At 45.6% G+C, this 16,978-nt stretch overlaps 1 protein-coding gene across 1 annotated transcript; it reads left to right on the forward strand.

Annotated features, from left to right (window-relative positions):
* Window positions 1–3,815: 3,815 nt before the first annotated feature.
* Window positions 3,816–11,555, forward strand: LOC134809416 (arylsulfatase L-like). Its single transcript, XM_063805064.1, has 2 exons — window positions 3,816–4,069; window positions 10,225–11,555. Exons 1-2 carry the CDS (start codon window positions 3,918–3,920, stop codon window positions 10,553–10,555), a joined length of 483 nt encoding a protein of 160 aa, XP_063661134.1. The 5' UTR covers window positions 3,816–3,917; the 3' UTR covers window positions 10,556–11,555.
* Window positions 11,556–16,978: the final 5,423 nt, after the last annotated feature.

Genomic DNA, 16,978 nt, shown 5'->3' on the forward strand with positions numbered 1-16,978 from the left:
AGGCCAAGGCGGGTGGCCTTGAGGTCAGGAGTTTGAGACCAGCCTGGCCAACATGGTGAAACCGCATCTCTACCAAAAATACAAAAATTAGCTGGATGTGGTGGTGTGTGCCTGTAAGCGCAGTTATTCGGGAGGCCGAGGCAGGAGAATTGCTTGAACCTAGGAGGCAAAGGTTGCAGTAAGCTGAGATGTCGCCACTGTACTCCAGCCTGGGCAACAAAGCAAGACTCCATCTCACAAAAAAAAATAAAATAAAATAAAATAAAGTTTGTGGAGGCCCAAGTTCTTATTTGCAGAAGAAGCCTTCAGGTACTAGGCTTCAGAGAGGAGAAGAGGTAGACAATGTTTCTTATCAGACCTAAAGTCTGTGTGGATGTTAATACCAGAGAGGTATCATGAGGCATGTTCAACCCCTGCTTCCCATCATGGCCTGAAACAGTCTCTTAGGTTAAATTTTAAAAGAGCTCTGACTAGGCCGGGCACAGTGGCTCACACCTGTAATCCCAGCACTTTGGGAGGCCGAGGCAGGCAGATCACGAGGTCAGGAGTTTGAGAACTCTGGCCAACGTAGTGAAACCCCGTCTTCACTAAAAATACAAAAAATTAGCTGAATGTGTTGGTATGTGCCTGTAATCTCAGCTACTCGAAAGGCTGAGGCAGGAGAATCACGTCAACCCAGGAGGCGGAGGTTGCAGTGAGCTGAGATCGTGCCATTGCACTCTAGCCTGGGCAACAATACGAGACTCTGTCTCAAAAAAAAAAAAAAGAGCTCTGACTAAGGAGGAGTCCATTCAGATGGTTGAGGGACCTCAGAATTTCATTTTTGTTTTACGACCACTATTTATTTTCATTCTTAAAATTTATTATTATTATTTATTTTTATTAAGACAGAGTCTGGCCCTGTCTCCCGGGCTGGAATGGAGTGGTACAGTCTCGGCTCACTGCAACCTCTGCCTCCTGGGCTCAAGTGATCCTCCAGCCTCAGTGACTACAAATAGCTAAGACTACAGGTGCGCACAATCACTCCTGGCTAATTTTTGTATTTTTGTAGAGAGGGGGTTTTGCCATGTTGCCCAGGCTGGTCGCGAACTCCTCACCTCAATTGATCCTCCTACCTTGGCCTCCCAAGGTAATGGGATGACAGGCGTTAAGCCACCACATGTGGCCTACCACTGTGTATTTTCAGAACATTTCATCACCTCACAAAAAAATCCTGTACTCACAGCAGTCACTCCCTTTTCCCCTGTGCTAACATCCATCACCCAAAAACTTATTTTTGGTTTATTATTTAATTTTTAAAATTTTTTTGTAAAGATAGGGTCTTGTTATGTTGCCCAGGCTGGTCTGAAACTCCTGAACTCAAGCAGTTCTCCCAACTGGGCCTCCCAAAGTGCTGGGATACCAGGCGTGAGCCACCATGCCTGGCCACAAAATTATTTTGTATCATCATATATTTTCCTACTCTAGACATTTATGTAAATGAAATCATGCAATATGTGGGGTTTTTGTGAATGGTTTATTTTACTTAGCATGATGTTTCTGAGGTTCAACTGTGTTGTAGAAATGTTTCATTCCTTTCCATGGCTGAATATATTCCATTGTGTGGACTCAGGTTTGAATTTTATCTTCAAACAATGCATCCAAGAAGGATAAGGCCAGGCACAGTGGCTCTCACCTGTACTTCCAGCACTTTGGGAGACCAAGGCAGGCAGATCACTTGAGGTCAGGAGTCCAGCCTGGCCCACATGGTGAAACCTCATCTCTACTAAAAATACAAAAATTAGCCAGGCATGGTGGCCCACATCTGTAATCCCAGCTGAGGAGGCTGAGGCAGGAGAATTGCTTGAACCTGCGAGGTGAAGGTTGCAGCGAGCTGAGATTGTGCACTGCACTCTCGCCTGGGTGACAGAGTAAGACTCTGTCTCAAAAAAAAAAAAAAAAAAAAAGGAAGAAGGGTGGACACCTAGCTGGCCACATTATATTCAAAGCTGTATTCCATTGTTTCCAAACACGCCATTATTTCGTGTACCACAAAGATTCTAAAATGTGCTGCCCCATGTACAAGACTTCACACTGTTGTGCTTACACATTTTGTCTTCTCCCTGCTTAGAGAGCTTTATTTTTCAGTCCTTGAAAGAGCCTTTTTGGACTAATGTTGGCAAGTATACCTATGATGTATATTTGCTTTGAAGTAGATGGATCCACCAATCTAGTACATATGTAAAACGGAATATATAAATGCCAACTACATCCACTAATGCCTTCCCAAAACAACTTCACATTGAAGGCCTGACTCCTCAGAAACCTTCTTTATCTCATTGCCATTGACGTTAATGTATCCTCTACCCAATCTGGTTTTCTGTGCCATGAAGAATGTCAGTATTATAAACTGGGGGAGCTTTAAGCAACAGGAATTTATCCTGTCCCAGCCCTGGAGATCAAGAGTTTCAGATCAAGGTTTCTCCGGGAAATGTTCCCTCCAGAAGATCTAGGGGAGGCTTCTCCCTGCCTCTGCCAACTCCTGGGGGCCCCAGGTGTCCTTGAGCCTGTGGCCACATCACTCCAGTCTCTGCCTCCGTCTCTATGTGGCCTTCTCCTCTGTGTCTGTGTCTCCTCTTCTGTCTCTTAGAATGCTGTCATTGGACTTAGAGTCCATCCTTCTCCATGATGATCTTGAGATACTTAATTGCATCTACAAGGACCCCTTTTAAAAATAAGGTCCCATTCACATAATCTGGAAATCAGGATGTGGATATATCTTTTAGGAGGACTACACTGCAATCTACTGCAATTGAATCCACTTCTTTCTGGATGCTCTAGGGGAGGCTCCTTCCTGCCTCTCCCAGTTACCGGGGGCTCCAGGCATCCCTGGGCTTGTGGCCACATCACTCCAGTCTCTGCCTCCGTCTCCATATGGCCTTCTCCTCTGTGTCCATGTCTCCTCTTCTATCTCTTAGAAGGACATCTGTCATTGAATTTAGGGCTACCCTAATCCAGGATTGTCTCAAAGTCCTTAACTTGATTACGTCTGCAAACCCCCTATTTCCAAATAAAGTCTCATTTATAGGCTCTGGGAGATATGACATGAACATGTTTTGGGGTCACCATTCAATACATTGCAGTTGTACCCACTTTCTTCTTGAGCCTCTAGGGGAGGATCCTTCCTGCCGCTCCCAGCGCATGGGGGTTCCAGACTTCCCTGGGCTTGTGGCCACATCACTCCAGTCTCTGCTTCTGTCTCCACGTGGCCTTCTCCTCTGTGTCTGTGTCTCTTCTTCTGTCTCTTAGAAGGACATCTGTCATTGCGTTTAGGGCCACCCTAATCCAGGATTATCTCAAGGTCCTTAACTTGATTACATCTGCAAAAACCCTATTTCCAAATAAAGTCTCATTTATAGGCTCTGGGAGACATGACATGAACATGTTTTGGGGTCACCATTCAATACATTGCAGTTGTATCCACTTTCTTCTTGAGGCTCTAGGGGAGGATCCTTCCTGCCACTCCCAGTGCCTGGGGGTTCCAGACGTCCCTGCGCTTGTGGCCACATCATTCCTGTCTCTGACTCCATCTCCACATGGCCTTCTCCTCTATGGAATGAGGACTCTTATAAGGACAAGAGCCATTTGCAGTGAAGGACCCAACTTAATCCAATGCACACTAACCAACAACAAGGTTAATAAAAAATATAAAATCAAACCTCTAAAGGGGAACTACATGAGATTGAATGTTTTAATGTCACTAAAACAGAGAGAAAGAAAGAGAAGGGGAAAGAGAGAGAGAGAAATTGAGATACTCAGGGGGAGAGAAACTTAAAAGAAGTGAAACAAGCAGAAAGGTTAAATCACCGAAGCTGAGCATTTATTTCTGGTTTTTAACCACTTTCTTTTGTTTCTGTTCAAACACAGGTGGGAAGGGCATGGGAGGATGGGAAGGTGGGATCTGCATGCCTGGGATCTTCCGCTGGCCCGGGCTGCTCCTGGCCGGCCGAGTGATTGGCGAGCCCACGAGTCTGATGGACGTGTTCCCCACCGTGGTCCAGCTGGTGGGCGGCGAGGTGCCCCAGGACAGGTACAGAACAACCCAAAGAAACAATTCAGCTTTGCACAGACACAGCAACACTTATGGAAAATGAAAATGTCACTTTGGCTTTGCAGTAAGGCGTCCCTGAAATTGTTTTCCGATCAAACTGAGGGTCGGGCTGCTTAGTCTCATGGCCCAATAACGAGATGCAAATGAACGAGGAAAGAAAGGAGTTTTATTTCTGTAACCAGATACAGGGAGAAGGCTGGAAATGATCACTAGACCAACTCCAAATTACAAAGTTTTCCAGAGCTTCTATACCTTCTAAGCTGTATGTCCACATGTAAGCGTGCATCCATCTAGACATAAGTGATTCAACTTCCTTTCATCTAGAACTAAGCTCTGAGTCCTGAGGACCTTCCTCTGGAGCCTCAGTAAATTGACTTAATCTAGATGGTTCCAGGTGCTGGGGTGATTACCCTTATCTTGTCTTCTGCTAAGCATGGAGGTTTGGGGAGTTCCTTTAGACCCCCAATAAAACTTCATTGTGGAGGTCTGGGGAGTTTCTTCAGACCCCCAGTAAAATGTGTTTAATCCTAAATAGGTCCAGTTAAGAATTCCTTCCTTGTCTTGTCATGCTTCAAGGCCTAGGAGAGCACTGGGCCAAACTCTTGGTGGGCTTTTGTTAGATTCCAGCCTTTGTATAAGGGCCTGGGTCTTTCAGCTTTTTTTTCTTTTTCTTTTTTTTTATTGAGACCAAGTCTCGCTCTGTCACCCAGGATGGAGTGCAGTGGTGCAATCTAGGCTCACTGCAACCCTTCTGGGTTCAGCCCTCCTGGGTTCAAGGGATCCTCCTGCTTCAGCCTCCCTAGTAGCTGGGATTACAATCATGTGCCACCACAACTGGCTAATTTTTGTATTTTTAGTTGAGATGGGGTTTCACCGTGTTGGCCAGGGTGGTCTCAAACTTCTGACCTCTGGTGATCCACCCACCTTGACCTCCAGAAGTGCTGGGATTACAGGTGTGAGCCACCATACCCAGCCAATTATTTACTTTTAACCAAACAGGTGATGTTTGGTGATGACTAACGTGGGTAGCTGCTGCATGCTTCTTCTAAGCGTGCTAACGCACACACATGCCTTCCATCCATCTGCGTTCATACCCAGACTTTCCCTCCACTGATACAATATAAGGAGAGTGCAGCACCTGGGGCTGGGACTGATGGATGCTGGAGGGACAAATGTCCAAAGTCCCTGTTCCAACCCTGAGCCATGCCATGTTCCTTCCTGCGTTGTGATTGACAGCCAGGACCTTCTGCCCTTGCTTCTGGTGACAGCCTAGCATTCAGACCACGATTCCTGATGCATTACTGTGAGAAGTTTCTGCACTCAGCCAGGCGGCATCAATGGGACAGTGAGTAGGGGAGCCCCTTCCTAACACTCTTTGGGAAAGAGTCCCTCTATGCAGGAAAGCACCATGCCCTAGAACAGGCTGGGAATGGAGCTGCATTCCAGATTCCATCTCCATGTCTCCACACTTCTGTTTTTCTTCAGGAGCTTTTAAAATTTAGTTTTTGTCAGTATGTATCCTTCTCATTCCAGTGACATACCTTCTGAGATCACCTGTCAATCGTCTTAAAACAATGGGAAGGGGGTTGTTACCTATAGTTTAAGCACCTTGTATGGTCTGTATTTCATTCTTTTTTTCCCTGCACTATATGAAGTGCAACTTTTATCATCACACACACGTATATGCATGCATACACATGCACACACACATGCTTGCACACACATGTGTTCAAGACTTTTCTAATCCTCTTTTTTTCTTATTTTTTGTAATAATTTTTTTGATACTAGTCTTTCTTTGTCTCTCAGGCTGGAGTGCGGTGGCGTGATCTTGGCTCACTGCACCTGCAGTCTCCTGGGTTCAAGCGATTCTCCTGACTCAGCCTCCTGTGTAGCTGAGATTACAGGTGCCCACTACCACACTGGCTAACTTCTTGTATTTTTAGTAAAGAGAGGGTTTCACCATGTTGGGCAGGCCGGTCTCGAACTCCTGGCCTCAAGTGATCCACCTGCTTTTGGTCTCCCAAAGAGTTGGGATTACAGGCCTGAGCCACCATGCCTGGCCTCCAGTTTTTCTTATTAAACTGAAACAAGGTCTCAGTATGCTGCCCAGGCTGGTCTCAAACTCCTGGGCTCAAGCGATCCACCCATCTTGACCTCCCAAAAAGCTGAAATTATAGGTGTGAGCCACTATGCCCAGCCTTTTGTAGTCCATTTTATGCATCTAGATGTGCTTCCAAATGTTTTACCCACCTGACCTTAACACAATTTCATCTTCTTTGTAAACAATTATAACTTTGTAATATAAACAAACACATGCTTACTGAATACTTTTTGCTTCCCTAAATTTTCTTGGTCTTTTGACTCCCATGTCCTCTCAAAAGAGCTATGAAATCATTTGCAAGTTTAAAAAAGAAAAAAAATGCCACAGAAGTATTAATCATCTCTGCATTTGATGGTTCATTACCTTTAAAACACTAGCTCTGTCCACACTGAAATATGCTACATTTCTCTATTTAGTTAATTCTTCATATTTAAAAAAGTATTTATTTCATTAAGAACTTGTCCTCTTGTTAAGTAATTGCATTTTTTGTTTGTTTGTTTTTGTTCTTCCTTTTTTTTTGAGACAGTCTTCTTCTGTCCCCCAGGCTGGAATGCAGTGTTTCCATCTTGGCTCACTGCAACCTCTGCCTTCCAGGCTCAAGCAGTCCTCCCACCTCAGCCTCCCAAGTAGCTGGGACTACAGGTGCATGCCACCGTGCCCAGCTAACTTTTTACTTTTCATAGAGATGGGGGTCTCCCTACATTGCCTAGGCTGGCATCGAACTCCTGAGCTCCTGCAATCCTCTTGTCTCAGCCTCCCAAAGTGCTGGAACTACAGGCATGAGCCACTGCACCTGGACTTCATTGTGTTTTATTTATTTATTTTTGAGTTTTTGAGACAGTCTCACTCTGTCACCCAGGCTATAGTGCAGTGGCTGGTCTCGAACTCCTGACGAGGTGAAGTGATCCTCCCGCCCACCTTGGCCTCCCAAAGTGCTGGGATTACAGGCTTGAGACACCATTCGTGGCCTTCATTGTCTTTTAATTGCTTGTATATGTATGGCTATGTTTACCAGAGCTTTATAGGATCTTTCTGTCATTCTCTGTCATTTTAAAAAAATCCAGCTCTTGGATTTACTTAACAATTGTATTCTTTAATTTTATAAATGATTGATTTCCGCTTCTAACTTTGTGTTCAGACAAGAGAGTTCTACCTGTTTGACTTTATCAAGTTCTCTTTTTTTCCTTTATGCTTCCCTTTCTGTAGCTTTGTCTTGTCTTGATGTTTTTCATCTTTTCTGGACTTGCTTGACAGACGTGGTTTTCTCTGGTCTTTTTCCAAGATTTGATAAGATCTGTATCCTCTTATGATTCAGTTGGCTAAAGATTTCTCAAAAGAATTGTCTAGATATCTCCAGGTATCTGAATCAACAGTGAATTTTTTTTTTTTTTTTTTTTTTGAGACAGAGTCTTGCTCCGTCACCCAGGCTAGAGTGCAGTAGCGTGATCTCAGCTCATTGCAACCTCCGCCTCCCAGGTTCAAGCCTCAGCCACCCAAGTAGCTGGGATTATAGGCACCTGCCACCACAGCAAGCAATTTTTTTTTTTTAAAGACAGCTTCTCACTCTGTCACCCAGGCTGGAGTGCAGTGGTATGATCTCGGCTCCCTGCAACCTCTGTCACCCAGGTTCAAGTTATTGTCCTGCCTCGGCCTCCTGAGTAGCTGGGATTACAGGCCCCTGCCACTGTGCCTGGCTACTTTTTGTAGTTTTAGTAGAGACAGGGTTTCACCATCTTGGCCAGGTGGGTCTCAAACTCCTGATCTCAGGTGACCCGCCTGCCTCAGCCTCCCAAAGTGCTGGGATTGCAGACATGAGCCACCATGCCCGGCCAAAAAAATATCATTTACAGTCTCTTTTATTTGATGGCATTACAATAGATTTTTTTTTTCTTAGTCTCTCTTCCTTTTCTTTCTTTTTTTTTAATTTTGAGACAGAGTCTCATTCTGTTGCCCAGGCTGGAGTGCAGCAGCTCAATCTTGGCTCACTGCAACCTCTGCCTCCCCTGTTCAAGAGATTCTCCTGCCTCAGCCTCCTAAGTAACTAGGATTACAGGCGTGCATCCCCTCGCCAGGCTAATTTTGTATATTTTTTATAATAAGTTGAACTTGAACCACTTGAATGCCCTGAACCTACTTTTTCCTTCTATTTTTTTTTAATTTCTTTTCATTTTTCTAGAGGTGGTATCTCACTATGTTGCATAGGTCGGTCTCAAACTCCTGGGCTCAATCAATCCTCCTCCCTCAGCCTTCCAAACTGCTGGGATTATACGCATAAGCCAGTGATCTGAGGACAGGCTTATCTTGTCGCTGCCTCATGGCCTTTGTACGAACCATTCCAACCACATGGAATGCACTCAGAGGACTGGACCTCCACATGGCTGGCTCACTGTTGATGTGCATGTCTTAAGTCAAATATTACCTTCTCAAGCAGGCTTCTGGGATGAAAACCAAGTCCCCTGAACTGCACTCACACAAACCTCCACTGTTAACTATCCATCACCCATCATGTGAACCAACTGTACTTAATTTGGAGCACTTACACCTGGCCACAATTTTCTGTTTTGTTTTGTATTGTTTTGTTTTACTTTAAATAGATGTGGGGTCTTGCTGTGTTGCCCAGGCTTATCTGAAACTCTTGTATGCAGGCAGTCCTCCTACCTCACACTCCCTGAGTGCTGGATTATAGGCGTGACTGCATGTCAGTCACTCTAATCTATCTATCTATCTGTCTATCTATCCATCCATCCAATCATTCATCTCCCTATCCATCTATGAATTATATTTATCTATTTATCTATGAATATCTGTCTATCTGTCCATGTATCTATGAATGATAGTTTTCTATTTATCTGTGAATATCTCTTTCTGTCCATCTGTCTATCCATCCATCCCTATCTATCTATCTATCTATCTATCATCTATCATCTGTGAGTGATGTCTATCTACTTATCTATGAATGATATTTATCTGTGGTCTATCTACCTATCTATCTATCTAATCTATCTATCATCTGTGAATGACAGGGTCTTCCCCTGTTCCTCAGGCTGCATACAGCGCACTGGCATAATCACAGCTCGCTGCAGCCTCAATCTCCTGGTCTCAAGTGATCCTCCTACCTCAGCCTCCTGAGTAGCTGGGACTATGGGTGTGAGTGCATGCCCATCCGGTCTATCTATCTATCTATCTATCTATCTATCTATCTATTTGTCTATCTATCTATCTATCATCTATCATCTGTGAATGATGTCTATCTACTTATCTATGAATGATATTTATCTGTGGTTATCTATCTATCTATATCATCTGTGAATGACAGGGTCTTCCTCTGTTCCTCAGGCTGCAGTGCACTGGCATAATCACAGCTCACTGCAGCCTCAACCTCCTGGGCTCAAGTGATCCTCCTACCTCAGCCTCCTGAGTAGCTGGGACTATGGGTGTGAGTGCATGCCCATCTGGTCTATCTTATCTATCTATCTATGAATGACAGGGTCTCACTCTATTGCCTAGCTTGGAGTGCAGTGGCATGATCATAGCTCACTGTAGCTTTGACCCCCTGGACTCAAGCAATTCCAACCTCAGCTTCCTGAGTAGCTAGGACTATGGCATACACACCGCACTGAGCTAATTTTAATTTTTTTTTTTAATGGAGGCCAGGCATAATGGCTCATGCCTGTAATCCCGGCACTTTGCGAGGCTAAGGTGAGCACATAATGAGGTCAGGAGTTTAAGACCAGCTTGGCCAACATAAGGAAACCCCGTCTCTATGAAAAATTTAAAAAAAATTTAGCCAAGCATGGTGGCAGGCACCTGTAATCCCAGCTACTCAGGAGGCTGAGGCAGGAGAATCACTTGAACCTGGGAGATGGAGGTTGCAATGAGCCAAGATTGCACCACTGCACTCTAGCCTGGGTGACAGACCAAGACTCTTGCACAAAAAAAAGAAAAATTACCTTTTAGCCCTATGAAGATGCCATTCTCCAGCAAGGCACCCTATTTCTCTATGCCAACTCTGTAATTATTATCTTTCCACCAGGAGGAACAATGCGGAACTCCACTTTGTGATGCCTGTGTTCCAGCCAGAGGGAGCCGGTGCCTGCTATGGAAGAAAGGTCTGCCTGTGCTTTGGGGAAAAAGTAGTCCACCATGATCCACCTTTGCTCTTTGACCTCTCAAGAGACCCTTCTGAGACCCACATCCTCACACCAGCCTCAGAGCCCGTGTTCTATCAGGTGATGGAACGAGTCCAGCAGGCGGTGCGAGAACACCAGCGGACACTCAGCCCAGTTCCTCTGCAGTTGGACAGGCTGGGCAACATCTGGAGACCGTGGCTGCAGCCCTGCTGTGGCCCATTCCCCCTCTGCTAGTGCCTTAGGGAAGATGACCCACAATAAATGTCTGCAGTGAAAAGCTGGAGCCCTGATTCCTAAATTTGTCACTCAAATTGAAACAAACCAGCTGGCCATGGTGGCTGTCATCCCAGCACTTTAGGAGGCCACCACAGGAGGATCACTCCCGTGATCAAAACCAACCTGGTCAACATGATGAAACTCTAGCTCTACAAAACAAAAATAAAAAAAAAATTAGCCTGCATGGTGGCACACGCCTATAGTTCTAGCTTCTCAGGAGGCTAAGGCAGGAGGATCATTTGAGCACAGGAGTTGGAGGCTGCACTCAGCTATGATTGTACCACTGCACCCCAGCCTGGGCAACAGAGCAAGACCCTGTCTTAAAAAAGAAAGAAAACAAAAAATGAAACAAACTTCGGTGTCAGGTTAAGGCATCTATGTGCATAAGGATGAATCGTTTCTCCCTGACAGAAACAAAGAAAGGCGAGAAAAAGTAGAAATGAACAATAAACACTGGCCAGGTGCAGTGGCTTACTCCTGTAATCCCAACACTTTGGGATGCAGAGACGGGCAGATCACTTGGGGTCAGGAGTTCAAGACCAGCCTGGCCAACATGGTGAAACTCCATCTCTATCAAAAAAAGAAAAAAAAAAAAAAAAAAGGCTGGCATGGTGGCGTACACCTGTAATCCCACCTACTCAGGAGGCTGAGACAGAAGAATTGCTGGAAGCCAGGAGGCGGAGGTTGCAGTGAGCTGAGATCACACCACTGCACTCCAGCATGGGTGACAGAACAAGACTATGTCTCACCAAAAAAAAATAAACAAACATTAATAATGCACTGTTGAGTGATCACTCAGACACCCAAACTGGAGAGGTAAAGTATCTCCTGGAGTAGGGGAGGATTCTGTCAATGGATCCTAACTCAGTCCAGAAGAGGCTGCCCTGTAGCCCAAAACAGCACAAGTCCCAGGAAAGGTGTCTCTGTGACCTACAGATTTGCACATGAACAGGAGATAGGTTCCAAAGATAAAAACTGGCACTGATGTGGCTTTGTCTGTGGTGCTCATTTATAGTGTCTGTTTATCGTTTACAACCACAAGGATGTACAGTCCTTTCCATTGGAATTGTTTTCAGTCCCCAGTGCCCCAGGTAATTAGGGCAAATTCAGGCTTTGGAATCTGTGCTGCACAGGCAGTGTTCTCCCCAGCTCTGGGCTGCAAGGTCATTGCAAAATGAGGCTTTGCCTTACTTAATATGTCTAGGCTGCTAGAATGAAAATACCATAAAGTGGGTATCTCAAGAATATTTATTTATTGCAGTTTTAGAGGCTGGATGTCCAACACCCAGGCATGACAGAATCTGTGTCTGGGTAGAACCTGTTTTTTGGTTCACAGCTACCACCTTCTTCCCCTGTCTTCAGACAGTCATCCATCTATGTCCTAGTCTCCGATTCTTGGTTTTTTGTTTTTTTTGTTTTTGTTTTTGTTTTGAGACAGCATCTTGCTCTGTTGTCCAGGCTGGAGTGCAATGGTGCAATCTCAGCTCACTGCAACCTCTGCCTCAGGTTCAAGTGATTCTCCTGTCTCAGCCTCCCAAGTAGCTGAGACAATAGGCTACTTGCTCCATGCTCAACTAATTTTTGTATCATTTAGTAGAGGCAGGTTTTTGCCATGTTGCCCAGGCTGCTCTGGAACTCCTGACCTCAAGTAATCTTCCCGCCTTGGCCTCCCAAATTGCTGGGATTATAGGCATGAGTCACTGCACCCAGCCCTAATCTACTCTTCTTATAAGGACCCCACTCCTATTGGAATAGGGCCCATTCTTGTGACCTCATTTTAAAGGATGACTAAAAACCTTATTCCTGTGAGTTTGAAGGCAACACAATTCAGTCCCCACCACATTCTCCCCTGGGAGTAAGGAGGTCTTTCCAATAGCTCTTTCTGTCTCCAGATTCAAGAACAGTTCCCTCCTCCCACTCTTCCAAGCCTAGGTATGTGACGAGCAATGCCCCACCTTGTCACCACTTCAAGAACATGTCCTCAAATTATCCAATCCACATCAGCCTCCAAGAATTCAGGCTGTGCATAGAGACCAAAAAGTCAAATCCATCTCCAGCCAATTCTCTTGGGTCAAGAAAGAAATAGTAAGCCAGGTGCGGTGACTCACATCTGTAGTCCCAGCACTTTAGGGCACTAAGATGGCTTCAGGCCAGGAGTTTCAGACCAGCTGGGGTGACATAGCGAGACCTTGCCTCCACATAAAATTTAAATAATTAGGTGTGGTGACACATGCCTATAGTCCCACCTACTTGGGAGGCTGAAGTGAAAGAATCACTTGAGTCTCTGGCCCCCGAATGTGTTCAAGGCTGCACTGAACTATGATTGTGCCACTACACTCTAGTCTGGGTGACAGGGTGAGATCTTGTCTCTAAAAAGAAAGGAAGAAGGAAAGGAAAGAAGCAAAAAGAAAAAGGAAGGGAGGGAGGAAGGGATGGCAGGAGGAACCAGTTAACCCCTATGGCTTTCCCCATAGCCATGGCTTATGGAACAAGACCAGCACTTTGGGTCAGCTGTGCCAGATGTTCCTGGCCCATAGAGTCGCCTTTAAGATCTTCAGCATCCACTGGGGAGAGTCACCTCTGTCTCCACACTTGTCCACACTCTTGACCTTGATGGCTTTGAAGCCAAAGTCCCCAGTAGAGGCTCCATGTGCTGAAAGTCATGTGAGACCCTCAGGGTCAGGGCTTACCCACCCTTTCCATCCCCACAACCTCCCCCAAATATGACTTCTGGTACACCAGCTTCTACTGCCCCCAGGCCCCATTTCCAAATCCTGGGCACCCAAGACAGCTCAGTGTGTTTACATAATTTACCTAAGTGCACCCAAGGCTCTTTTCTCTCTAGTTCTCAGGATCTCTAGTTCTCAGGAATCTCAACTCCCAGCAGTACAGGATTTCTTCCAAGGATCAAATCTCCACTCCACCCCTGCTAAACCTCCCTGCAGAACTGCTTATGGGCTGTCTCCTGCCCGCTCCTTCTAGGCCTTTGCCTGGCCTTCTCCATCTGTGTGATAATGGCTCAGCAAGAAATCCCAGTTGCAAAGCCCTCAAGGATAAAAAAGTTATTTTTTAAATTTTTATTTTAGAGACAGGGTCTTGCTCTGTCACCCAGTCTGGAGTGCAGTGGTACAATCACAGCTCACTGCAACCTCAAATTCCTGTGCTCATATGACTCTCCCACTTCAGCCTCTCAAGTAGCTGGGACTACCGGCACACCACCATATTCGGCTTTTTTTTTTTTTGTAGAAATAGGGTCTCTCTATGTTGCCCAGGCTGTTCTCAAACTCCTGCTTTTAAGCAATCCTTCCCCCTCAGTCTCCCAAAGTGCTGGGATTACAGGTGTAAGCCACCATGCCTAGTCTGATAAAAGCTCTTTCAGAGTAACAAGGCAAAGAGAGAAGCAATAAACAGTGCTCAAGGACTAGCTCTGTCTGGACATGGTGGCTCATGCCTATAATCCCTGCACTTTGGGAGGCCAAGGCGGGTGGATCACCTGAGGTCAGGAGATCAATACCAGCCTGGCCAATATGATGAAACTCTGTCTCTACTAAAAATAAAAAAATTAGCTAGGTGTGGTGGTGTGTGCCTGTAGTCCCAGCTACTTAGGAGGCTGAGGCAGAAGAATCGCTTCAACTTGGGAGGCGGAGGTTGCTGTGAGCCAACATTGCACCACTGCACTTCAGCCTAGGCAATGGAGCATAATAAATGTAAATGAACCTAATTTGCCAATTAAAAGTTAATGGTCTTTTTTCTAAATAGAATTCCCAGCACCATTTTGGGAGATTCCAATTCAATCAATTGAGGGAGTTGGGGGCTCCTGACTGTATTGTCTTGAACAAGCAGCCCCATTATCCCATGCCAGGGGAGTGTGGGGCAGCTCTCTCATATATGAAAATCCTAACTCAGTGAATTTAAGGAGGGACTTCTGATTCTATGTTTTCAACACAAACTTCCACCCCACCTCCCTGGCCTTACTGACTCTATTTGGTAAGCATAGAGAACTAGTTACAAAGCGGGGGGGGGGGGGAAGGCATAATTGTTGGAGGCATAATAATGGTGAGGAGGACCTGGATTTACCTCCTACCTATACACTTAATATAGAGTCTTCTGGATGGTCAGGCACAGTGGCTCACCTGTAATCCAGTACTTTGGGAGGCCAAAGCAGGAGGACTCCTTGAGGCCAAGAGTTTGAGACCAGCTTAGGCAACATAGTGGGACCTAGTCTCTACAGAAAAAATAAATTAATAAAAATGGGTCAGGGGTGGTTATGCACACCAGTAGTTCCACTTCCTTAAGAGGTAGTGATAGCCTCACCCTTGACAGCCAGAGCCTTAGAAGAAAAAAGTACTGTTATCTTGAAGACTATGGAATTATTTTGCCCCTGAACAGTGCAAGAGGACCTAAGCAACCCCCTTTGAGGGAAAGTGGGTCACCTGGGCTGGAGGTAGAAATGTGATATTGTTTTGTAAGCTAGCATTTCCTACAAAATATGAATTTATACTTTGAGCAGATCTTGCATTGTGAGGGGATGTGAGGGGATGAGGTACGAAATGAAGGGGCTTGAGAAAATCAGTGACTAGGGTTCAAGAGAGTTAAAGACAAAAAGGTTCACTGCAGCCTCAACTCTCAGCCTTGATCTTTCTAGAGGTCAAAAGAGTTAAAAACAAAACACACAAACAAAAAAAGGGGGACCCAAAGATACAAAGAAAAGAATTACATGACAGCCGCCCCATCTGGGAGGGAGGTGGGGGGCAGCCCTCTCCCGGCCAGCCGCCCTGTCCAGGAGGGAGGTGGGGGGCAGCCTCTGCCCGGCCACCACCCCATCCGGGAGGTGGGGGGGCGCCTCTACCCGGCCGCCCTGTCTGGGAAGTGAGGAGCCCCTCTGCCCGGCCACCACCCCGTCTGGGAGGTGTACCCAACAGCTCATTGAAAACGGGCCATGATGACGATGGCGGTTTTGTCGAATAGAAAAGGGGGAAATGTGGGGAAAAGAAAGAAAGATCAGATTGTTACTGTGTCTGTGTGGAAAGAGGTAGACATGGGAGACTCCATTTTGTTCTGTACTAAGAAAAATTCTTCTGCCTTGGGATGCTGTTAATCTATAACCTTACCCCCAACCCCGTGCTCTCTGAAACACGTGCTGTGTCCACTCAGGGTTAAATGGATTAAGGGCGGTGCAAGATGTGCTTTGTTAAACAGATGCTTGAAGGCAGCATGCTCCTTAAGAGTCATCACCACTCCCTAATCTCAAGTACCCAGGGACACAAACCCTGCGGAAGGCCGCAGGGTCCTCTGCCTAGGAAAACCAGAGTCCTTTGTTCACATGTTTATCTGCTGACCTTCCCTCCACTATTGTCCTATGACCCTGCCAAATCCCCCTCTCCAAGAAACACCCAAGAATGATCAATAAATACTATTTTTAAAACATGCAAGTTACCTCCCTGCTATCCTGGCGTTTTCCTAATTACTGTAATAAATCTGTCTTTCTCTACCTACAAAAAAAAAAAAAAAAAAGAAAAGAATCACATGAGAGGGTAATGAGCAAAACTGCATCACTCAAAAACAAAAGGTTGAGTCACAGAAAAGACGGGGAGGGGTCCAGGGCACAGCGGTTAATCAAAAGGAGTAATTTCAACAGCAGTCTGATGGAAGGAATAAAGATAAAAATAGCAGTTGGAATTAGCCAGGCTTGGTGGTGGCCACCTGTAGTCCCAGCTACTCGGGAGGCTAATGCAGGAGAATCGCTTGAACCCAGGTGGAGGTGGAGGCTGCACTGAGCTGGGATCGCACCACTGCACTCCAGCCTGGGCCACAGAGTGAGACCCTATCTTAAAATAATAATAATGGTAATAAAAGGAAAAAAAAGAGTCCATCTAGCATTCCCCATCCCAAACTTAGAGTACAAGTCCAGCATCTGGAACAGACATTTCAAACACCAAGTTTTGAGAAACTGAAATTGCAACTTGATTGCTCTGGGCAGGTCATAAGACCCTTCCCGACAAAAAGAAAAGAGACTCCGTGTGCTCAAACCTAACTGGGTTTGTTTGTTTATTTATTTATTTATTTATTTATTTATTTATTTATTTATTTATTTTATTCTTTGAGACAGAGTGTCACTCTGTAGCCCAGGCTGGAGTGCAGTGGCGCAAACTCCACCTCCCAGATTCAAGCAATTCTCCTGCCTTATCCTCACCACTAGCTGGGACTACACACGCGAGCTACCACGCCTGGCTAATTTTTGTATTTTTAGTAGAGACAGGGTTTCACCATGTTGGCCAAGCTGGTCTGGAACTCCTGACCTCAGGTGACCTACTCCTCTTGGCCTACCAAATTGCTGGGATCCTAGGCGGGAGCCGCAGCTCTGGGTCAATCACAACTGGG

This window comes from Pan troglodytes, chromosome Y (genome assembly GCF_028858775.2).
Source record: "Pan troglodytes isolate AG18354 chromosome Y, NHGRI_mPanTro3-v2.0_pri, whole genome shotgun sequence".
NCBI classification, from domain to species: domain Eukaryota; kingdom Metazoa; phylum Chordata; class Mammalia; order Primates; family Hominidae; genus Pan; species Pan troglodytes.